The sequence below is a fragment of the Lipotes vexillifer genome, unplaced genomic scaffold (genome assembly GCF_000442215.2).
Source record: "Lipotes vexillifer unplaced genomic scaffold, Lipotes_vexillifer_v1.1 scaffold40, whole genome shotgun sequence".
NCBI lineage: Eukaryota > Metazoa > Chordata > Mammalia > Artiodactyla > Lipotidae > Lipotes > Lipotes vexillifer.
In genome coordinates, this window is record NW_006771578.1 from 1,503,054 (window position 1) to 1,527,765 (window position 24,712).

The following is a 24,712-nucleotide window of genomic DNA, read 5'->3' on the forward strand; positions in this document are numbered from 1 at the left end:
CTGATGGGGCTTTCTCAGATATGTGCTGATCTGTGGACCAGAAACTTTCTCCAGGGGAATTCCATCTCCTGACTGATTAGATTACAGTATCTCTCATGGAGCCAAGGTTTTCTTGAACACTTGGATGAATAGAAGAGGTGGGTAGCTCTTCTCTCCAAAATCTGTGGGTCCATTAGGAAGGAAAAATGGAGAAGTATTAGCAGTGTCCATCGCAAATATTTTAACAATACAGTCTGTTGAGCTGGTATCTTTGAAAGAGTGAACAATTTTCTAAACCAGGCAACGACCCTTTCTCCTGCCACCTATACAAGTTACAAATCATATATTTGAAAGCATCTAGTAATGAACATTTTAGATTACATTTCTTCAGTGCAATTATTTATTCTTTATTTTAGGCCTTGTAATGGGATTAATTTTACGATATGCTACAGCACCAACTGATATTGAAAGTGGAACTGTGTATGATTGTGGAAAACTGGTCTTCAGCCCTTCAACTCTGCTGATTAATATCACTGACCAAGTTTATGAATATAAATACAAGAGAGAAATAAACCGGCACAACATCAATCCTCATCAAGGCAATGCTATACTTGAAAAGGTAAGGATCCTCCCTCTCTGGTCACATATTTTTGTTTTCCTGTATAAATAATTGCATCATATATGAGCCACCGTAAGTAACCATAAGCCACCATGTAACACATACATATGCCCTTTTTCAGCACCACACTAACGGGGTGATTTAGCTAAGTGGTTAATGCCTTGATATACTCTGATTGTAAGCTCAGTTGTCTGTATTTTTTTCCTAGAAGTTGGAAAAATAATGCTTTTTATTATAACTGTTTTGCAAGCCACAGTTACATTAGGTAAAAAGATAATAGAAATTAAGCTGACTCTGCCTTTCATGTTACTTGATTCAAGTTTTCACATTTTTAAAAAAATTTTTGGTTGCATTGGTTTTTTTTTTTTTTTTTTTTTAATTTTTGGTTGCGTTGGTTGCTGCACATGGGCTTCCTCTAGTTGCGGTGAGTGGGGGCTACTCTTTGTTGTGGTGCGTGGGCTTCTCCTTGCAGTGGCTTCTTTTGTTGCAGAGCACGGGCTCTAGGCACGCAGGCTTCAGTAGTTGTGGCACACGGGCTCAGTAGTTGTGGTGCACGGGCTTAGTTGCTCCACAGCATGTGGGATCTTCCCAGACCAAGGATGGAACCTGTGTCCCCTGCACTGGCAGGCGGATTCTTAACCGCTGCACTACCAGGGAAGTGCCACATGTGTGTTGCACTACCAGGGAAGTGCCACATGTGTGTTTAGGTGTTGTTGTGTATATTACCAGCTGGCTATGCAGTTTAAATATCCCTTAAGTCAAAAGGAAAATGGGGGAGAATAAAAAAATTTTCACCTGCAAGCCTTGATCTAGAGTGGCTGCCTTTTAGCTGCCAACACAAAACATTGGCCACTTGGCTGTTTATAAATACACTGACACACAGTCAATCTCAAGAGGTCTTGACTCCATCAGTTTAGTTAGGGAATCTTAGATTGAAAAAAGAATTGTGAAGTTACTCATCTTTTAAAAATGTTTTTATTATTGCAAATGCGTGAATTGCTTTAGTTATTAGGAGGGAAACTTTCTTCTGCTCTCAGGACTCTGGGTCAGAAAACAGGTGAGGTTACCTTCTGTGGTGTCTTGTGTGTGGATCAGTCTTTGGAATAAGTGAATTTGTGTTTAGCAACACAAGTACACGCTAAGAATCAGGATCTTATGAGATTTATTCTAGATCGTTTTGTGTCAGAGCCGAGAACTTCCTTGCTATTATGGAAGTGCACTTTATCAATTTTATCCCATATAAATTTAGTTTTCTTTTAAAATACACATTTTTTTTCCATTTCAAGAGATTTGAGACAGGAAGGGAGATACATGATCTGGATTTTTCTTCATTCAAGATGAGTAATTTCTAGTGGGTTTTTTTTTCACATTATCTTCCACTAGCACATTCTAGATTAACTTCCTCCTAGCACTTGGTGAGGGCTCAGGGAAGTCAAACTGATTATAATACTAGCCTAAATCAGACTTAGTAAAGTGAAGTGAAGCACAAAAAAGCAAATGAAATAATGTATTTCTGAAGTAAATAGGAGCAACTTCTAGATCTGCTGTTTTGGATGGTCTCTTCCATGAGATTCTTTCTATTTACATGAATAGTAGAAAACTATCTCTCTTGAAATAATTTTTTAAAGTGACCTTGTTAGCAGCATAATTTAAACACTGTCTTCAGTTTTACTTTGCTTAGTATCGGAACATAAATTATTTCCCTCCTCATTCTCTTAACTATTTTATCTGCATTTCTAAGCAGCACTATTTCTCCAAACAGGTTGACCACCACCCCCTGCCCCAAAGATGCTGATAATTATCTCTGGTTTTCTTTATAGCAACTTGCTCTCTAACAGGATAGCCTACGAACACCTGATCAGAAATTTTGTTACTGTGTTGTTCACCTATTGATTTTTTTTTATCAGCAGCCAAACTCCAGCGTTTGCTTTTGAAAAATTAAGGCAAGAGATGGAGAAAATGTCTGAGTTTCTGGGGCCTTCTTGATCTTTTCATTGGGTGGATTATGAGTTCTGCACATGAAATGTTTCAATGACCTTGAATGCTCGAGTATTTTATAGACTAACTTCTAAATTGTGTGACTTATTGACTCACAGTTAGCTTTGTTCCTCGTGGCATCCCAGGTTGGCAATAGGCAGCTCAGTACCCAGGGTAAATCCCCCAGCTCCTTGCTGGTGGAGAAAGGGGTATCCACTGGTACACTTACCATATTAGACAACTTTAAGTGGAAAGGATCTTTTTAATAAATGGCCAGAGTATACGTTAACACACATTTGTTGCTTAAGTGCCAATGTTGGGGGACCCTAGTTAGTCTGCAAAAATGAAATGCCCATAGTCTGTATTTGTTACTGGGAATTGTCCACTGCCTGCAAGTATTCATATCAATCGAGCAATTAATTTATGTCAGATGCAAAAGAATTCCAAAAAAGAGCCTATTTATTGGAAGGCTTATAGGGAGGTAACATGGAATAATGGGAAAAAAAATTCAGGACCAGATAGATCTACCATCTATCCTTAGTCAATTCCTTGAACTTCCTAATCTCCAACTTTCTTATTTGTAAAGTGGGGAGATTAGAACTATTTTGTAGGATTGCCTTAATGTTTAAATGAGATGATGTATATAAAGTACCTGACTGTCATAAGGCCCTTTATGTTGCTGTCACTGCCTCTACTCGTGCTTCCACTGCCACTTCTAATACCACTGCCAACACCATCACCACTGCACTACCTCTAAGACCAGTTGCTGCTGCTAATATTTGAATGCTTAACATATGCCAGGGATTAATAAAATATGTGGGTTCTTTTCCATTTATTTAACATCCCTTGGGGAGATAAGACCAATGTATAATATACGTTAGTATATAATTCAGTTCTAAATTGTATCATATAGGCAATGAGGATTATGAAGCTTTACGGATTAGTTGTCATAGATACTTGAGCTTGTTAGGGAGTCTTCCTGGAGGAGGTGGTACTTGAGACGGGCTTTGAAATGTGGATATGGCTTGAATAGGCAGCAGGATTGAGTTCAGAAAGATGTGGGCAGGACTGGAGGGTGAGGCTGCAGGAAGTGGTTATCTAGGCAAAAAGGGAAGAAGGGCTTCATCAACGCTTTGGATCAACAGAACCTACTTGATGTATAGGAACACTGTGAAGAGAAGAATCTAAGATTCTAAGGCTTCAGGTCTGGCTGGGAGAATGTGGGAGTCCTAGGATAGAGGTAAGGGAGGGAAGGAAGATTTGTGGAAGAGGATGGGTGAAAATGACTGTGGATCTGCATCCGGAGAGAGATCATCTAATTTAGAGCAAGAAAGAGCCCTGGGCTTCCCTGGTGGTGCAGTGGTTGGGAGTCCGCCTGCCGCTGCAGGGGACACGGGTTCGTGCCCCGGTCTGGGAGGATCCCACATGCCGCGGAGCGGCTGGGCCCCGTGAGCCGTGGCCGCTGAGCCTGCGCGTCTGGAGCCTGTGCTCTGCAACGGGAGAGGCCACAGCAGTGAGAGGCCCGCGTACCGCAAAAAAAAAAAAAAAAAAAAAAGAGCCCTGACTTCATTAAGTTGAACTCCATTATTTTATAGATGAGTAAAAGAAGAACTTAAGCCCTAAAATTGATTCAAGTCAGTGATTTTCAAACTTGTCTGAATTTTGGAATCATTTGAAGCTGCAAAAAATCCTGATGCTTGTCTTCCACCCCTGGAGTTTGTCATTTTACTGGTTTGGGGTGCCACCTGAGCTTTGGAACTTTTAGAAGATCACCAGGTGATTTTTTTTTTTTTTTATACAGCAGGTTCTTATTACTTATCTATTTTATACGTATTAGTATACATATGTCAATCCCAGTCTCTCAGTTCAACGCCCCCCCACCCCGCCCCTGCTTTTCCCCCTTTCACCAGGTGATTCTAATGTGCAGACAAGTTTGGGAACCACTGATTTTGGTCCTGTGTTGTGTTCAGGTGAATATAGTGAGGAGAGAAATGCCACTTTGCTGCTGCTTCTCCTCACCTCCACTGCTGCAGATCTATCAGCCCCTTTTATACACAAAGTAGTTTTCTTGCTTCTGGACCTCTACACATGTTATTCTTTTTGCCTAAAATGGTCTTACTCCTTCTCTTTGGATGTCAGCCTCCTTCTTATCCCCAGAATCTTGAAATGCCATCCCTTCAGAGAGGGCTTGCGCTGTGATTTTCTCACACTCTATCCCCTCTCTCTCTTTCTCTCCTGCCCTCTCTTTTGTTTCAAAGTACTTAGCACCATATGAAATTTTATATGTATTTTCTTGCTTATTGATTATCATTCTTACATTCTTTGATGTCCACTAGACTGTAAACTTCACAAAGGCAGGGATCATGCCTTTTTTATTGACCAGTGTATCCCCAAAGACTACCACGGTGCCCGATGCATATTGCTGCTAAATAAATAGTTTGTGAATGAATGAATGAGTAAATGGAAGAATCTGAGAGCTTGGTGGAGTATATACAGCTAGACTATTTGGAAGTTATCATCTTGGAGTTGGTAGAATAGTGTCCTGGACACTTAATGGTTGAAGAGACTAAGATATTATCTAATCTTAGTTGTGTACATATAGATAGAAATTCATATCCCGAGAAATTACATGGTGGGTCCAGGGCCCCACTACTGGTCAGAGGCAGAACGGAGACCCATAGCACTTTACTCTGAGTCCTGAGTGATTTATCATATCCCACACCATTGGACAGGCTCTTGAGTGGCCCTGTGGACAGAGGAGGACTGAGGCCTGGGCTATCTTACACTGAGATGGGTGGAAGGAGGTGAGGACCAGTGCTGGAAAGAGAAGAGGATGGTCAGAATTACAGAAAGAGGTCTAGCACCATGGTGTTACAGAAGCCATTGGTGTGGCTCCACTGGGACCTTTTTCTTTGTGGTACAGATTTAAGGGAGTATTTGGCCTTTGTTTCCAAAAGTTACAGGATGAGGAAATGAGTTTTACTCTCAGAAGAACGTAGTTTAAGGGCTTGGATGAAATTTCTGACTTCAGGATTTGAAGAGGCTGAAATAAATTCCTGTGCTATATAATCATCTCTTGGAATACTTGTAAGAGCATGTGTATTTCTGAGATGGTTAGGCCTTGATGTGTTTGGAAACAGCTCTGGGCTTGATGGCTCCCTGAGTTTCTTCCAGTAAGAAGGTATGAAACTTGAAAATATGAGAGCTGTTGGCATGTATATATGCAGCAGTGTACTGTGCTTTTATGCCACATTATAAACATATAAAAATTTCAGGAAATACCATATGCCAAGCTTCTTTTGGTCATGCTCAATACAGATAAGGAAAAAATATTTTCGCTTAAAGATGTGTGAAAACAGTATTTTTCTATATGTTATGAGCAGCTGATGATCTCAAAACAACCTTCTGAGAGAATAAAACTAGATTGTGTTGCTTTCTATCTATCCAGTTAATGTTTCCAACACTGTTTTTCAAACTGTTCTGTGGATCTAATGTATCCTTAAGTAGTTTTAACTGAGCGGGGCCTATATTCTATTACACAGTGGCTTTACAGACATTAATTTGTTACAGAGTATTTAGGCATACTAAAATGTCTACTAAGCATTTCATATCAATAGGAAGTTTAAATCTTGCTCTTGAAGAGCAGGAGATAAAAGAACTTTCTCCATCACTCATTCATTCATTCGTTCTTTCAACACAAGTGAAGAGTGAGTCTCATCCGTTTCAATTCTGAAATAAAGAATGATCTCAAAGAGTTTATTAGTAAATTGGGGAAAACACAGCATATGAATAAATGAACAAATACACCACAAGACAGCTATCAACGGAGTGGGTCAGATACCACAGACATTCAGAGGGGGCAGTATTATTTCTTGTTAGGGTGACAGGAAAGATTTCCAAGAAGGATAGCTGATTAACTCTGGTGGTGATATATGTAGTGTGTGAAGGTGGGAGAGTCATTCCAAGCAGAGATAAAAGCATGATGTGGAGGTAGAAAAAGGGGTAGAGAGTATTCCAAGAAAGAAAAACATTTCCAATAATTTGAAGTACGGAAGACCAGTGAAACATAGTGTGGGAATAAAGGCAGATCTTGGTTACGGAATCCCTTAAATGCCAGGCTGAGTGATGCCTACTGTATTGGTAGTCAGTGGAAGAGTGCAATGTTGGCAAAAGGAAAGAAATAGTTAGGCTCCTGTGTACAAAGTGGAGAGTGAAAGCAGAGAGACAGATGAGGCTAAGCTTGAATGGTAACCAAGAGGCAGATGGAAGAGAAGCAAGGAAGGAAGGTGCTGCAGAGTTTGGGCCAATTGGGCACAAGAAGGAAGAGAGAAGAGCTAATTCTGCTACCCTCTCTTGTGGGTTCACAGAGAGTGGCAGGACAGAAATGGAGACCTTAAAAGTTAAGGGAAGGAGCCGGTTTGTAGTGGAAAATCATAAGTATAGTTTAAAACTGATGAATGAATTAATTTGTCTCATCATTAATTTATTGATCATTGACTTAACACATTATGTTTTTCCACATTGAGTTGGAAAGGTCAGCAGACCATCTGGCTGGAAAAGTCTTGCAGACCCAGTAGGTTTTCAAAAAGTTGTCAGCACAGTTAAATTTATACTTCCTATAATTTATAAGTCAGTTGACTGTAATGTGAAAAGTCAAAGGAAAGTACCCAGTGAAATGTTTGCCAAGTCTTCACTTCCTGTGTGACAAGAGACACTATCATTTGGTAAGGAAAGTTATTTTGGAGTAAGTTACACTGCTGAGTAATCTGTCCTATTGTTGCAGTAAAGAGAATTACCAGGCAAATAGGTCAGACTGAAGCTATTATCAATTGTGTTGATAATACTGTATATTTTTGAGATATTTTAAGGAAGTCCTTAGAGCCACAGCTAATTATATGACTTTAAAAAATAATTTTGTATTTGCAGTATCAAAACATCAGTGTCTTAATATTTTCCTCACTGTCCAACTTTTTCTGATGGTGATTTTGACTGTTTGTGGTTCAGAGTCTTAATTCTCACATATTTATTTGTAAATTATTTCTGTTCTTTCCAGTCTTTCTTTTTGCTTGATTGTTCTGGCTCAGAGGCAAGCTCTTCTGGTAACAGGAACAGCTTGATCAGAAGGAGTCATTAGGCCATGAGATAAATATGTGCAGTTAGTGCTGGGACACTTTTGGAGAAGATAAAGAAAAGACAGGAAAGAAATCTCTAAAACTGTCCTAGGCACGATGAGAGAAGCAAGCATCACGATAAATCAGCACTTTGGGTTCGGAGAAACATTTGTAGGACACTATCAAGTATTTCTCCATTCTGTAGAGAACAGGGATTCATGATTTATGTTTCTTTATCATGACAAATCTTGACTCTTACACATGAGATTGTCCTGGGGGATCTCAAGCTTGGCAGAGCATGGGATGAGGCTGTTTGGATAGACTTAGCTACTTTCATTGTAAATCTTAGTTAAGAGATCTGTTGTTAATAAAGAAAGCTGACATTTTAAATTTGTTTTATCTGTTTTCTTCCACCTTTGTTCAACTTTCTTTGTAGAACGTTGGCCTGAGAAATGATTTCAGAAATGTCTTGACTCTAAATATTCCATTAAAATTTTTTTCCAATTTTATTGACATAAAATTAACATATAAAATTATATTAGCTTAAGGTGTACAACATAATGATTTTATATAGATATATAGATATCTATATATATATCAAATGCAAAATGATCATCACAATAAGTTTAGTTAACATTCATCACCTCATGTAGTTACAAATTTTTTTGTGATGAGAACTTTTAACTTCGTAACAACTTTCGAATATACAATACAATGTTATTAACTAGAGTCACCATGCTGTACATTATATTCCCAGGATTTATTTACCTTATAACTGGAACTTTGTGTCTTTGGACCACTTTCAACCATTTTTCACACTCCTCATCTCTCAGGTCTCGCAACAACCAATCTGCTCTCTGTTTCCATGAGTTCGTTGTTTTTCTTTTTTTTAGATTCCAAGTTAGTGAGATCATACAGTAGTTGCCTTTCCCTATCTTATGTCACTTAGCATAATGTTCTCAAGGTCCATCCATGTTGTTGCAAATGGCAGGGTTTCCTGCTTTTGTACGGTCGAATAATTCAGTTGCATATATCTCTATATATACACCACATTTTCTTAATCCAATTATCCATCAGTGGACACTTAGGTCATTTCCATGTCTTGGCTATTGTAAATAATGAGACAGTGAACATGGGTTTGTGGCTACCTCTCGAAGATCCTAATTTCATTTCCTTTGGATATATTCTCAGAAGTGGGATTGCTGGATCATATGGTAGTTCTATTTTTAAATTTTTTGAGAAACCTCCATATTGTTTTCCATGCTGGCTGCACCAATTTTCATTCCCACGAACAGTGTGAAAAGTGTTCCTTTTTCTCTACATCGTGGTCAACACTTGTTATCTTTTGTCTTTCTGATAATAGCCATTCTAACAGGTGTGAGATGATATCTCCTGTGTCCTTGTGATTTTGATTTGCATTTCCCTGATGTTAGTTCCATTTGGTTTTAATTTAGTCATTGAACAACATAGATTTCCTTTAGTCATTTAGTCATTCAACAAATATTTATTGATTGGACACTAATCATATGCCAGTTTGTTTTAGATGATGCAAATACGGTAGTGAACAAAACAAAGTCCTCAATCTCATGGAGCTTAGGTTCTAGGGGAGAGATAGATAAAGTACAGTTCAACAGAAGCATTCATAATCTAATGCCAGGTGGAGACACGTGCTATAAAGAAATGTTAACAAAACAACGGGATGGTGAGAGAAGTGTATTTAGGTATGTCCTGCAGGGAAGTTCTCATTGAGGAGGTGGAGCTGGAGCCAAGATCTGAATGAAGTTGGAGTGAGCCACGCAGAGATCTGTAAGCAGAGAATTTCAAAACAGAGGGCAAAACTAAATAAGACTAGATGCCTTTGCTTTCTGGAGGTCATTTTTCCCCCATGCCAGTGCTTTGCTATATTTTTCATCAACATCCAAGACCATTTTTGTCTATACAAAAATTTCTGGAAACATTCTATTTGTTGTGGTTGAGAAGGGTAGAGGAGAAGAGAGACGTCCACTTGGAATTGGCAGTGAAAATGCAGAAACTGTAGAAATAACAGAACATCGTGCCCCAAAGGCTGGCAGGCTCTGCCTAGCATCCTGGCAACTTTTGCAGTCTGGCCTTCAGAAAGCACGGTCCAGACACGAAGGAGTTTTTCTACTACAGTTTGATTGTAACTTGGAGCACCCCCAATGCAGGGTTAAGAATTACCCTAGACAGATCTATGTGACAGAGTTTGGATTAAGCCCTTGCCACCTGGAAGGCAGCTCAGCTTGCTAACACAGGACTATGGAGGCAGCACTCAAAAACTCTTAGGACTTCCTTTCTTCTACTTCACAGATCATCACTCAGGACTCATGTTCTAAGGAAACTGACCACTGGAACATTTACTTGTGGCAGGGATTGCATTCCAACCAGCTGTCTGATTTTATTTCTTAACAAAAAGCCTAGCTACTCAAAATAATGTAAAAACTGTTGGTGGCAGTGGTCTCTTGGAGTGTCACGTGATTAGAGCACAGATTGTACTGACATCTCTCATACTCACTCTTCACTGGGAAAGGAAAGAAGTCATGTGAAAGTGTACGAGTAGGATGAACACTGGCATGGTGCTCTTTCTAACATGACAAAATTTGATAAGAGGAAAGCAGCTATGGAGTAAAGGGATAGCTTCTCAGATTCCTGGCTTCAAGCCCGAGAAAATATCCCAGACCACCATGGGGAGAAACAACTGAGATGCCCACCCATCTCCCAGTCACCTCTGCCTCCTGACTATTGCCTGGTCTTGGACCGTCTTAGCACGTCCATTTGGTCATCCATTTGCCTGGTTCCAGAAGGGACTTAAAGTGGTAGCACAGACACACTTTTAGGAAAATATGGGAGCCAGCACAGCCGACCACACCGTGGACTAGCATTTTGGGGTGCTGAGTAGCCACCCACTTAGCTATCAAAGGACAGGTTTTCAAAGCTATTTTGGGGGGAGGAGGGTGGCTGAGGGCTCTGAAGCTATTCTCTCCACTTCCCTATCCTACTCAGTTCAAGATCATGGTGAAATATATTCCATGAGAGGCCAATCTTAAAAGAATGACTTATACCTTGTTATTCGATACTATTTTCTGTAATTATTAATGTCTTGTATTTATTGTGTGTTATCTCAGAACAAAATATTCCTCCTAGGTGATCTTTCCAAAAAACACCAAAATATTATTCTTTTACACATCAACACACACGTGCTGGGAACTGGCGTGTATGAGGCAGCATAATATGGTTAGAGCCCCACGCTGCAATCAGAATACCTGGGTTTAAATCCCTGGGATACCTTTTTTTTTTTTTTTTTTTTTTTTTTTTTTGCGGTACGCGGGCCTCTCACTTCTGCAGCCTCTCCCGCCGTGGAGCACAGGGTCCGGACGCGCAGGCTCAGCGGCCATGGTTCACGGACCCAGCCGCGCCGCGGCATAGGGGGATCTTCCCGGACCGGGACACGAACACGCGTCCCCTGCATCGGCAGGCGGACTCCCAACCACTGCGCCACCAGGGAAGCCCGCTGGTCTATCTTTAACCTGATCTTTAGCATGTGACCTAACCCTTGGTGCCTTTGTTTCGTCAAACGAGGCAATAGTAGTACCAACCTCAAAAGGTTATGAGGACTAAATTAAATAATTCATATAACCATAATATGTTATAGCATTAATAAGTCCTCAGTAAATGTTAATTTTATTATTAAGCACCAGCTAACTGCTAAGTACTTTAAAACACTGATTTCCATACTTTGATATGTGCATCAGTAAAACACTATTATGTGTACCTAATATATGCCTATTTATTTATAAATGAGATGAAAGTACTACTGTACCAATGTACTGTGTATATTATAAAGCAGTATCAAACTAGAATTTTTTAAAGGATGAGATAAAAATAAAATATAAAAAGTTTTTTGCACACTCAGGTGGATCACCTTGTTTACTTCCTAACATATGTACACCTCAACTTAAGGACCAATAGAATAGTTCATATTTTATTAAAATTTTATTTTTATTTGAACTGTTTTTGATGTTTCCTGAAAAATTCTGCTCTTCTCTGAAATCTTACTATATTCTGAGTCTCAGCAGCACCGGTATGTACATGGGCTCTTGGCCTGAGATAGGGATGCTCTTACGGGCTGTTAGCTTTGTGAGAACATTCAATCCCACCCTAAGTGATCCCACACTGCCATACTTCAGTACCTAGTTCTGTCGTCTCAAAGCTCCAGCGGGTGTTCTCCTACTGTATCTTAGCTGAGTTGTAAAGTAAGATTTATATCTATGATGTTGGATTAATGTCTGTCTCCTCACCAGACTGTAGGCCCCAGGAAAGGAGGAGGGACCAGGTCTGTCTGTGGTCACATTGTTATTCCCAGCTGACAGCACATGCGTGCTGGTGCCTGGCACATGGTTGATACTCTGTGGACCCTGGCAAGTGAGTGGGTGATATAATGAAGTATTCTTCTCTGCTTTTCCGTTGCAACTTTTCACTGCTACTGTGTCCTGTCTTAGTTGTCAGCCATTTTATACCCAAGTATCTATCACAGATTTCTCCTCAGAGTGAGGTACCAGGGCTTTGTGATGGCTTTTTGCTACTCAGAGGGTTGAATTGCTGGCAGTCTCATCTCCAGATAATTAAGTAAGGATAGAGGGAGAGGGAGAAAAGGAGGCTGGGTACAGGAGAGACAAACAGAGGGAGAGAGAAGGAGGGAGGGAGAAAGAGAGATTTCTCATAAGGCTTGTAGTCTCAGTAGATAAAACTTAAAATAGATCTTTCAATTTCTTTCCTCTTTGCTTTATTCCTTCTAAAACATTAAACTGTGGTGAGAGTGCACATTTTTCATTGCTGGGCTCCAGTGAGTAGTTATATAAGGTTCCATCCAACTGCATTTCCTGGTTCTTCCCAAAGGTCATTAAGAAGCTCCTCATTAGTAGCTTATACAGCCTGAAGGTAGGATATGCATCAGTGGCACAGGAAGGGTGGGGACCATCAAGAGAGGTGAGAACCTTAAGGAAGCTGTGCCTTTAACTGGCTTGTCTCCTGATGCCATGTGAGCCTGTCTTGTGTTAGGGGTCTCCCAGCTGCTCCTCTCAGATCCATTTTTAATTTTAAGGCTAACTAGACATGGTCTGATTTACAGAGTTCTGCCTCAGGTGGAGGTGTTTGAATCGAGAATGTCTACAAATTCAGGTTCTCTTCACTGTTACTTTTTTGTTTGTTTTTTCTTGGCCATGCCACATGGCGTGCAGGATATTAGTTCCCCAACCAGGGGTAGAACCCGTGCCCCCTGCAGTGGAAGCACAGAGTCCTAACCACTGGACCACCAGGGAAGTCCCCTCTTCACCATTCTTTCTGACTATTGGGTTCCTAGAGGACTCAGAGGTGGAGTTTAGTGGGATGGTTAAGTGCCCTTGAGATCAACACCTTATGAATGGAAGAGGAAGAAAGCCTGAGAGGGCCAAGGGAGAAGTTAAGCTGTGATGCAGGCCCAACAATTTTGTCTAACTCCCTGGGAAGCTCTGGAGTTAGAATGGCTCTTCAGAGTCATCCACAGTTGGACTGAGATGGCCTGGACTCTAAAATACAAAATCATTTTGTCTTTGGATGTGGGCTACTCTGGGAAGGGCGTGACTCTGCGTGAGCTGGCTCTTTTCAGTCTTGGCAATCTCTGAAGGGGCTGACAGCATTCTAAGCAGCAGAGGTGACAAAGCCTTCACTGAAGGAAAATCCCAGTGTCTAACACATTGACCCTTGTAGGGGAGAAAAATCTTTCTCTCTGCATGTCTAGGTTTTTGACTAGGGCCCTTGTAAGAGAAGACAGATTAACAAGTCAAAGACAAACAGAAGTTTATTAACATATTTACTTCATGTATACCTGGGAGAAATCTAGGGAATGAGCAACCCAAAGAGACGGCTTAGAATTCAGGCCTCAGTACCATCTTTAGCTAAAATAACAAAAAGTGTGTAGGGGAGGCAAGTTTTAGGAAGGTGACCAGGACATGTATGGTAAAGAGGGTAAGGTTATTATGCAGATTTAAGTCTGTGCCTTTTTTTATCGATAAGTTTCATATGATTTAGAGTGATCCTTCTCTTCCTAGAAGGAAACACCCTTACAAACGGAGGTTTTCCTAATGTAAGTTTCCCTTACAAAAGGGTAACTTGTAGTCTGTTTTCAGAGCTTCTCCTGTGTCTGCTGTTTCTCAAAATAATCAGGTCAAAATAATTCTAAGGCCAAAAAGGCATATTTTGGGGGGATATAATATATTCTGGTCTCCTATACCTTCAGTAGTCTGAGAAGCTTTATATAGGTTATGTGTGCAAGAAGAGTACCCAAATGATGAGTTAAAACATAGTTGAAGTAAAATAATGCAGTGGAGTACTGAGAGTCTGTGCTCTGAGAGCTGATTATCTATTAAATACCCAGGAATCTTGCAAGCCAGTTGATCAAACATTGGCAACTTAAAATGGGCCGTGACTACAGAAATTGTCAACTACTGCAAATCAGGGCTTGTAGGCTTTTTTTACTCCAGAGAGATGATTTACTAGCACACCACTGAATATATGCCTATACCATTGCATTTTTAGGAGAACTGAAAATATCCACACACCACATGTTTCATCTCACAAAAAAGTTCTTTCTCACATGGTGATGGTCTTAAAATTTCACTATTAGAGCTTCATATCTTAAGCTTGAACTGACTACCTCTAAGGTGATATCGAGAAATGCGTAAGGTTTATGTCTCTGTCCTTTTGGGCAGCTATAACAAAAATACCATAGCCTGGATGACTTAAGCAACAAACATTTATTTCTCACAGTTTTAGAAGGTGGAAAGCCCAAGATCAGGTCACCAGCATATTTGGTGTCCGGTGAGAGCTAGCCTTCTGATTCATAGATGGCTATCTTCCTGCTGTGTGTCCTTATGTGATAGAAAGAATGAGAGAGCTCTCTCAGTTTTCTTTTTTTTTTTTTTTTTTTTTTTTTGGTCCGCGGGCCTGTCACTGTTGTGGCCTCTCCCGTTGCGGAGCACAGGCTCCGGACGCGCAGGCTCAGCGGCCATGGCTCACGGGCCCAGCCGCTCCGCGGCATGTGGGATCTTCCGGACCGGGGCACGAACCCGCGTCCCCTGCATTGGCGGGTGGACTCTCAACCACTGCGCCACCAGGGAAGCCCTCAGTTTTCTTTCATGAAGACATTAATCCCATGTATGAGGGCTCTACCCTCACAACCTAATCACCTCCCAAAGGCACCACCTCCTAATACCAACACCTTAGGGGTTGGATTTCAACATATGAATTTTGAAGAGATGCAAATATTCAGTCCATTGCAGTTTTGCAGTGACACCTAGGGCTGAATCCTACCTCTGCCACTTTCAGCATTGAGACTTGGAGAAGTTAACTTCTCATATTTTTCTTATCTATAAAACAGGGATCAGTGATACCCACTTTAGCTTTACAAAATAAAGGAGAAAAAGTTACTTAGTGTTAGGTGTGCTGTAAATATGACTCTGCTTCCTTAACATCGGCCCTTGGCAAGCATGGATTTCCTCCTTGGGACAAAGTTTGAAGTAGGCATGTTGAAGGAAGTTTGGTGGTGTTTTTTAATGCATCATTTTTAAGTTGAATGCACCGTTTGAAAAATACATCATTTTAATTTTAAATCAAGATGTATGGTATCATTTTCTGCTGATTTCAGCACCTCCGCCCCACCCCACTTCCCCCAAATCCCCTCAAGCATGCCTGCTGTGACTGCGGTCCTTGCTGACTCAGCCCTTCTCTGTCCAGCTTCCCCAGGCCAGTTGCTCCCTGGTGAGGTCTTGTGATGGGGAAGCTGCAAGCACACTTCAAAACTAAGGACCAAAAATATAATGCAAACTCAGAAAAATTGTAAGGCAAAAAAGAAACTCTGTGGGACTGTGATGCTCCTGTATATTCCGAGGGTTGGAAAGCACAGTTTCTTTGGCTTATAATATAAAAATTGGCCAAGATTAAGATCAATTCCAGATTAGGGGGGAAATCATTCTTGAGGCACAGGTTTTCAGTTCTGTTGGATGTCTTTCCTTTTGCAGCCCTCCCCTGGGTACTGAAGAATGAATACTCTTGGCGAGATGGGGGACCAGGCCCTTCTCACACACACCTATTATTTTCTCTTCCCCTGCTGATCTGTAGCCAGGGAGTCCCCCTGTCGTGTTAATACCACAGCTAGTGGAGGCAAGCGGGGGTAGGCAACCCATACAGCAAAGGGCACCAGCAGCCAGTCCAAGCTATATGTAGGGAGTTAAAAGGTCAGGAGTCTGGGTGTCTAGGGTCGGGAGTAGGAAACCATATCACTTGATTTTCAAACTGGAACTCTTGAGAGCTAAGTGAGGCATGATAAATAATTAGGCCAGGACAACAGGTATTACCTGGGACTGTTCTGGTCAAACCAGAAGGTATGGTTACCTTAGTAAAAGGTCACAAAGGTAACAGAGGTAAGTTCATATGTCAAGAATCTTATGCAGAAACATAGGAGACTCTCTGCCCATCGGTGTCTAGGTGCTGTGGCAATGATCTGGAAAATGTAGGTGGTCTTTATGTATTTGAAGCTCATGAGGACACATCCAATAGTGGAGTGGATAACCTGAACCCATAGGTGGATGGCAGATGGACTACTTTAGTTAAGAAGGTGGTCCCTGGCGTCATATTACTTGGTCCAAATGCTGCTGACCAGCTGTGTGATGCTGGATGAGATGATTAGTTTTCCTATGCTTCAATTTCCCCATTTGTAAAATGGGATATTCCTAACTATCAATACTTTGTAGGGTCATTGTGAGTTGCAAATGAGAAAATACATGTAAAGCACTTAGAATAGTGCCCGGTTCATAGTAAGTGTTCAAGGTATATTAACTGTTAGTTTTGTTATCTTCGTTGTTATCAACAAAGCAATGGACTCACAATTAGAAGCTAAGGTTTGAGTCCAAGTCTTACTACTTACAAGGTGTGACTTTGTGAAAGCCACGTATCTCTCTGAGCCTTGGTTCCACCTCTGTAAACATGGGGTGTTCACAGTACTTACCTCAAAAGGTTGTTGTAAAGAAAAAATGAGAGTCTGTGTATGAAGGCACTTTTAAAACTGTTAACAGCCTTATGGAAATGTCAGGGTTTTTTTAAATGATTACTTATTATTGTAATTAATTGACAAATGGTAACTACAGTAGTCTATAAGTGAGGAAGACAGACCCTGAGCTTCAGCCCTGCCTGAATTATAATGACTGTGCATTCCCTTTTCCATGGTAGTTGTTATTTCCATTTCAGTCTCACCATTATTCCATGAGGTGATCAGATATCGCCCCTATGTTTCAGAAACTGAGGCTCTGAAAGCTTATGTGACTTGGTCAAGATTAATCTGTAGCCCAAATGGTCTTAGGACCAAGTCTTCTGACTTTGAGTTCAGTGTTCTTTCCACACCTCCGTGTTGGCAAGCTAAATATTTAGAATTATATGAATGTTTTGTTCTCAATTCTCCACTTAAGTTTGCCTGGGTTTATAAACATTACCTACCTCCAATGAAATACCAGTGCTTGTATCTGTCATTTTTGCATGTATAATGTTCACAACAGTGTATTTCTAACTTCTAGAATTTTAATTACTTGAAAAGTCATCATAGTTTTGTGAGAAGTCTCACAATTTCTCAATGATAATTTATAATTATTATTATAAATAAAATATATTTACATATATTTTACATATTTTTCTATGTGATTTAAATCAGATGGTCTGTCCAACTTTGCAACTTGCTTTATTTATTTATTATTATACCCTTACCTTTCCTCAGGCTTTTAAAAGTTTAGGGTAAACAGCCAATTATAAAACTTTAGGAGAAAATATATTTATGACATCAAGATAAGAGATTTTTTAAAAGAAGTTACCAAAAGCTGAATCAAAGTAAAAATGGAATAAATTTTACTACATTAAAATGAAAAACTTTTGCATGAAAAGACACCACTGACAAAGTTAAAAAACAATGTTAAAAAGTTTAAGGAAGTGAGAGAATAGAAGAATGTATTTGAAGTGTTAAATAACCAAAACAGAATAGTAATCAGGTTGTGTGAGGAACTACTAAACAAGAAAAAGTCATACCAGGTAAAAGGTATGATCCAAAAATTCACTAAAGTGATGTCACAGAAGACCAATAAACAAGGAAAATATGCTTATTTCATTAGTAATGGGAAATGCAAAGAAAACAGTAATGTGGTAGCAGCTCATATATATCTTACTGGTAAAAATTAGAAATCTGTCAATACTAAGTGTTGGCTAGAAGGTGGAGAAATACTCCTATACTTTCCCGTGGAGTGTAAATGGTGTAACCACTTTAAAGTTACTTCAACCTACTACGGTTGAAGATTCGTATACCTTATGATCCAGCAGTTCTACTGCTGTGTATTTTCCTCTTTTAGAGACATTTACACATGTATGCAAAGGCTTAAGTACAGAATATCTATTGCATTATTTTTAGTCATAGTGAAAATAGGAAAATACCTAATTGCCCTAATTCTCTTACCAGAGAAGGGAAAAAACAATCGTGATATATTCATCCAATAGAAGGCTATAAGCAGTTTAAGCGAATAGACAAGATCCACATGTATTAACGTAGATAAATTGTAAGAACACTTCTGAATGTAAAAAGCAGGACACGAAAGGCTAGTTATGGCTAAATTTCTGTAAAATTTTAAAATACACAAATAATACTAATTATTTCTATGGATACATGTATATGAAGTACAAGAATACAGTCATGGAAGGAAAACACTTTCTAACTTCAGGGTATTGGTCACTTCTGGGGAAGGGTCTTCAACTCTGACACATCATTTAAAACTTGTTTGAAGCAAAATTAAGAATATAAATATAATAAAAAGAGAAACAGCTCTGGTTTAGGATTTCAAAGTTCAGTGGTGCCTCTGAGTGATTCTGTGATTTTCCACATGTCCCCTGAACTTTCTGGGGGACAACATTAGGTCAGAGTTTCAAACAGTTTTTCGCAGAGGAACACTTCAGTCAAAGAAAATCTGAAAATCCTTCACAATGTGTGAAACAGGTGAAATCAAAAGTGCTCAGGCAGAACCTGGAGAGCGGAGCCAGGGTGGACGCAGCGCAGTTGTCTCCACTTCCCATCACCACCACTCCCTCCGTAGAGCCCAGGGATTGGCAGAAATCAGTTTGCAGACCCCTAAGTTGGGTGACGTCTAAGGCAGCTTCTCCTTCTGACAGCCTCTGTGGCACTCTGTATTTCTTAAACAACAGCCTACAGGAGGTAAAGCCTATTTCTCTGATGAGTCCCTGCTGCATATAAGAGCTCTGTAGGAAACCATCTAGAAAAATGGAAGAATGCTTTTCACTGTGAATAACTATCTCCTAACCTGGCCGTTCCACAGATTTGAAGGTCAAGAGCAGGATTTCTCCCTATTTTTTTTTTTTTTTTTTTTTTTTTGCAGTACGCGGGCCTCTCACTGCTGTGGCCTCTCCCATTGCAGAGCACAGGCTCCGGACGCGCAGGCTCAGCGGCCATGGCTCACGGGCCCAGCCGCTCCACGACATGTGGGATCTTCCCGGACCGGGGCACGAATCCGTGTCCCCTGCATCGGCAGGCGGACTCTCAACCACTGCGCCACCAGGGAAGCCCATCTCCCCATTTTTATAAAACAGTAATTCATTATCTTTTTGCTGCTTGTATGGCTTCCTTACCTGCCTAAACTTATATCCTTACCATTCTTTGTCCTGATCTTACTTATTCTAAATATAGTTGAATGAATGGATGTCTCCTGGGTTTGGTCCTTTCTTTCCATTCTGTCACAGTCACCTTCATTCACATTGTCATTACCTTGTGCTCATTTTGGTTCTGTGACTTGACAATGGTTTCCCTTCATCCAGGCTACACTTGAGGCCCCTGCAAACTAATCTACCTGAGACACCTTTTTTTTTTAATGACTTTAATTTATATTTTGAGTAAGTAATACATTCATGTGGCTCAACGTTCGAAAGGTACAAAAACGGTAGGTTGGAATCTTGAAGACATTATTCAATATCATTTCTTTTGCCCATCTGATTTTTAACTTGATAGTATTTATTTAAAAAGACTTTTTGTTGTTGCAGTATAGTTGCCCATCTGATTTTATAGCTAGTTGAGACATAGATACAGGAATGAGAAAGAGAGCAAAAGCTAGGTAAAATAATGAGTCTCAGTCTGTAAGCTGGCTTGCTCGTCTTTCACCCCAGAATTAGAAAGACTGACCCACCCAGCCACGGACCCAGATGGACAGCATGAGCCTTCCCTAGGTCTGGGAGGAGCCAGGGGCATCCACTTTGAGCAAGCAGGCCGGTTCCAACACGGAGAGAGAGGGAGCTGAGATGCACACACTCAGTTCCTTTACTCCAGCTTACCAATTAGACTAGTCACTCTCTGTTTCCTAGGGAGAGTGAGTGAAAGGTGGGACCAGGGCCAGGAGTGTTAAATCCTGTACAGCGCTCCCCAGCTGGTGTGCTGATGGGTTACAGGTGTGCCATGAGATATCCATCCCTTCATACTCAGGCTGAGGATGGTCAGAGTTCTAGTCTCATCTTTTCATCCCTGAGTGGTCTCATCAGGACGCTAATTTCCCCACAGTTTACCCCACTGACCCAATATACTCATTTTCTGTGTGTGTGTCATGATGGCAAAAATGCTGGGATGCCCTGCTCTAAGCAGCAGTCTTCTCTGTGTCCATAGATATGAAGCCAGGGCAAAGCAAGTCACCCCTCACTAAGTACATACAGAAAATCCTTCTGCCAACCCCCGTACTTCCTGCCACCAAATTCTCCTCCCTGGCCTCCCCAGAAGCAACTGATTGTGTGTGTGTGTGTGTGTGTGTGTGTATGTATGGATATATGTATAACATATATATAATACGCAATAGACAATAGTATATATATGCATATATATACACACACATATTTATAATATGCAGGTACATATTCTACACGTCCTCCTTTTCCACAGAAATCATGTAATAGGCCAAATGCTTTAACAAACTACCCCCAAATCTCTATGACTTAACACAATAAAGGTTTATTTCTTGCTTGTGTTCCAATCCAGTGTGGCCTTTGGGCCATGAGGGGACCACTGTAGTCTTCTCCAGGGGCCATTAATCATTCCCAGCTTCCTTTAATCTAGTGGTTCTGCCAGTCGCTAGTATTTGGGACCTCTGCCAGATGTTCTACAGGAGCTAACAAAGCCAGAAAGACAGAGAACATGGAAGATTTAGGGGATTTTTAGAGACCAGGGTTGGAAATTATTTACATTACTTCTATCCATATTCAATTGGCCAGACCTTTGTCATATGGCCCCATGTGACTATAAGGAAATGTGGTCTAAGTGTCTGTCCAGGACAAAAAGAAAATGGGGTGTGGTGAGGCCATAGCAGTGTTTTGTTACACATGCCAGACAGACTGTTCTACACCTTGCTTTTTTAGCTTGACAGCAAATTTTAGAAAGCAACCATATCAGTTCGTAGACAGTTTCCTCAGCCTTTCTAACAGTTGCATAGTATTCAATTTTACAGATTATAGGTGATCCTTGAACAACACAAGTTTGAACTGCATGGGTCCACTTATATGCAGATGTTTTTCAATAACAAGTACTGCAGTACTAGACGATCTATAGTTGGTTGAATCTGCGGATGCAGAACTGTGGATAAGCAGGAACTGCAGAAAGGGAAGAACCTCATATACAGAGGGCCAACTGTGAGTTATACCCAGTTTTCGACTGCATGGAGGGTCAGCACCGCTAACCCCTACCTTGGTCAAGGGTCAGCTGAATATTGTGATTTATTTAACCAGTCCATTTTTCAATCATCCTCAATGCTTTCTTTTTTCCCATTTATTCATCTGCAATGAATACTCTTGCCCTCATGTCATTCTACACGTGTGCAAGCATATCTGCAGGATAAATTCTCAGATGAGGTGTTGCTGAATCAAATGGTATGGATATCTGGGCTTTCCTGGTGGTGCAGTGGTTAAGAATCCACCTGCCAATATAGGGGACAAAGGTTCGAGCCCTGGTCCAGGAAGATCCCACATGTCGCAGAGCAACTAAGCCCATGTGCCACAACTACAGAGCCTGCGAGCCACAGCTATTGAAGCCCGCACTCCTAGAGCCCGTGCTCCGCAACAAGAGAAGCCACCACAATGAGAAGACCGCGCACGCCAACGAAGAGTAGCCCCCACTCCCTGCAACTAGAGAAAAGCCTGCACGCAGCAATGAAGACCCAGTGCAGCCAAAAATAAATAAATTTCAAAAACAAAACAAAGCAAATGTTATGGATATTTGACATTTTGATAGCTTTTGCTGAATCACTCTACTAATAGGTTGTACAAATTTATACTCCCAATAGCCATTTTGTTGTTTAATCCTGCTGTGCAAAATATCTCTACTTTCTTCCGTGTTTGAATGAATATAGTTTCAGTTCATTTCCGCTGGGTTAGAGAGGTTAGTAGTCTGGGCAGTATGCATAGCTAGGCCTTAACCTCCTCCCACATCACTCAGGAGGTCTACATTTTCTACTTCTGTTCCCCAAGTGCGCCTTGTGCCTCCAATCCTTAACCCATTGCTTCAACAGTTTCTTCCATTTCAATTCAGGTATAGTGAGCCTTTCTTGAGAAACAATCAGTGTCAGGTACCAAGTAGAACACTTTACACCTCTTATTACATCTAATCCTCAAAAGCAAGTCTAGGAAGTAGGCATTTGCATGCCCATATTCCAAATGATGAAACTGAGCCTCAGAGAGATTAAGTGGAGTAAGCTTATCTAATTAGTAGGCGGTATATTTTCATCAGATATTCTGAATTTGTTCTCCATTCTCCCGCTCTGTTGCTTTTCATACCAAAACTTAGGACAGAGGAAAGGAAACACACACCCTTGAGTTGTCTCTATGTACATCCCAAAGCTGTCTCCCCCGAGCAAGCCAAGTTTTCTTTGAATTCTCATATTTACATTAAAAATGCATACGGGTTTTGATTTTCACTTTTAAATATATCTGCATTTTAAAAGTATTTAAAATATTTCCAACTGCTCGCCATCGAGTATAACTGAAACTCTAGGAAGCTGCCAGTTTCCCTTGTGGCTTGGCAAACCCTGGCCCACTGCTTCCAGGGCAGACAAAGGAGCATGGTTCTGTATGTTGGTGCCCCATGGAGAGGCTTCTACCCATCCTTCAAAACCCAGCTCATACACTGCTTCAATATCAAGCCTCCCTGCAGGGTTAGCAGGCCCAGAGTGGTGTCTCTGTCCTAGAGAACCATGAACTACAACGTAACCCTGTGCCTCATACTGAAACTACACAGCGTCTTTCTTTTGACTATAACCTTCATGGATTCAGTCCATCTATCATATATATTCAAGAACTTTGCAACGGAGAAGAGGCTTGTTAGATTTCTAATGGACAAAGCGTTGAAGATAAGTGAACGCATTACTGTGTTAACCACTTTTACTTTTCCAAAGGAATTGGGAATTGCCAACATAATGAAAGCCTACTTCTGAGTCCTAACTTCTCTTAAACACTTCTAAGTCTTGCTTTAAGTAGTTATGTTAGCCTGGTTCTCCCTTTGAAAGCACACATTTAGCTTGTCCATGCAGATACACCCAATTCCCAGCAATATCCCTGACACATTCATTGACACTGGCCATGCCATTCATTTCTTCTCCCGTCTCTGGAAAAAGGGGATAATTGGATTTGCCAGTTACCACTCAGGAATGCTGTCAGAGTTGATGAAGCTATGTTTTTAAAAGGCCTCTTTGGGAGTAATATGCCACATAAATCACAGTCCCCTATTAAAGTGGTTCTTTTAGTGCTTATTTATTTAGTAGTTGCTAGAACACTGATATTTCCTCTTAGATAGTTCATATTGAGTTGCTGGATGCCTTAATACTCAGGACCAAACAGAATTTTTTTTTTAAATTTATTTTTGGGTGTGTTGGGTCTTCGTTTCTGTGCAAGGGCTTTCTCTAGTCGTGGCAAGCGGGGGCCACTCTTCATCGCCGTGCGCAGGCCTCTCACTATCGTGGCCTCTCTTGTTGCGGAGGACAGGCTCCAGACGCGCAGGCTCAGTAGTTGTGGCTCACGTGCCTAGTTGCTCCGCAGCATGTGGGACCCTCCCAGACCAGGGCCCAAACCCGTGTCCCCTGCATTGGCAGGCAGATTCTCAACCACTGCGCCACCAGGGAAGCCCCAAACAGAATTTTTGTATCTATAACCTTCTGATGAGAATTAAACTTGGTACCTTTGCTTTCTGCTTTTGGAAGTTTTCAAGTTGATTATCTCTATCAACATGTCCAGGCCATTCCTAGCCAAATACTGGTGCATATTTGAGTTAATAGGTAAAACTACTGCATCCTTGTAGTAGTTGAACATATTGGTATTTTTCTGTCTCATATTATCTAGTATTTTAAGAATTGAATCTCAGTATTTAAAAATCTCACAGTTTTCATGAAGCATCCATAATTCTACCACCTGAGTCTCAGGTCGGTTGCTCCAAATTAGCCATTCCTTATATGGGATGATAAACCATCTAGGAATTGAATGGTCTGAATTTTTAAATTCTAGTAACTGTCTATAAATGTACTGTTCAACAGTTAATAGCCACAGGGGGAAAAAAAAAATTTCAGTCCCCAGTTCCAGTAGCTTGCAATTCAATTGCTCAGTAGATCATGTGAACCATGGCTATTGTATTGGGCAGGACAGTATAGAACATTTTCACATCACAGAAAGTCCTACTGGACAGTGCTGGTCTATAAAATTTGTATCTTAAGACTAGTGTATTTAGCTGAACAATTTTTAACTTTCTGCTCTTCCCTTTCACACCTGTCTTATGTTTTTTCCCCCTCATACTATAATGAAAAATTTTCATTGTTTGGGCCTTAAAAACAGTCTCACCTCCAAGGCCATGATTTGAACACAAAGTCTGAGGAAAATGACATGTGGAATCGCCATCTGGAGGTTGGTGCAGCGGCAG

General features: G+C 40.7%; 1 protein-coding gene across 1 annotated transcript in view; it reads left to right on the top strand.

The window, feature by feature from the left end:
• Positions 1-24,712, top strand: part of SLC9A9 (solute carrier family 9 member A9) — a 547,504-nt gene that overhangs the window by 16,191 nt on the left and 506,601 nt on the right. Inside the window, exon 2 of the mRNA XM_007446943.1 lies at positions 396-598. Coding sequence (XP_007447005.1) covers positions 396-598 — 203 coding nt within the window. The remainder of the gene's footprint in view (positions 1-395; positions 599-24,712) is intronic.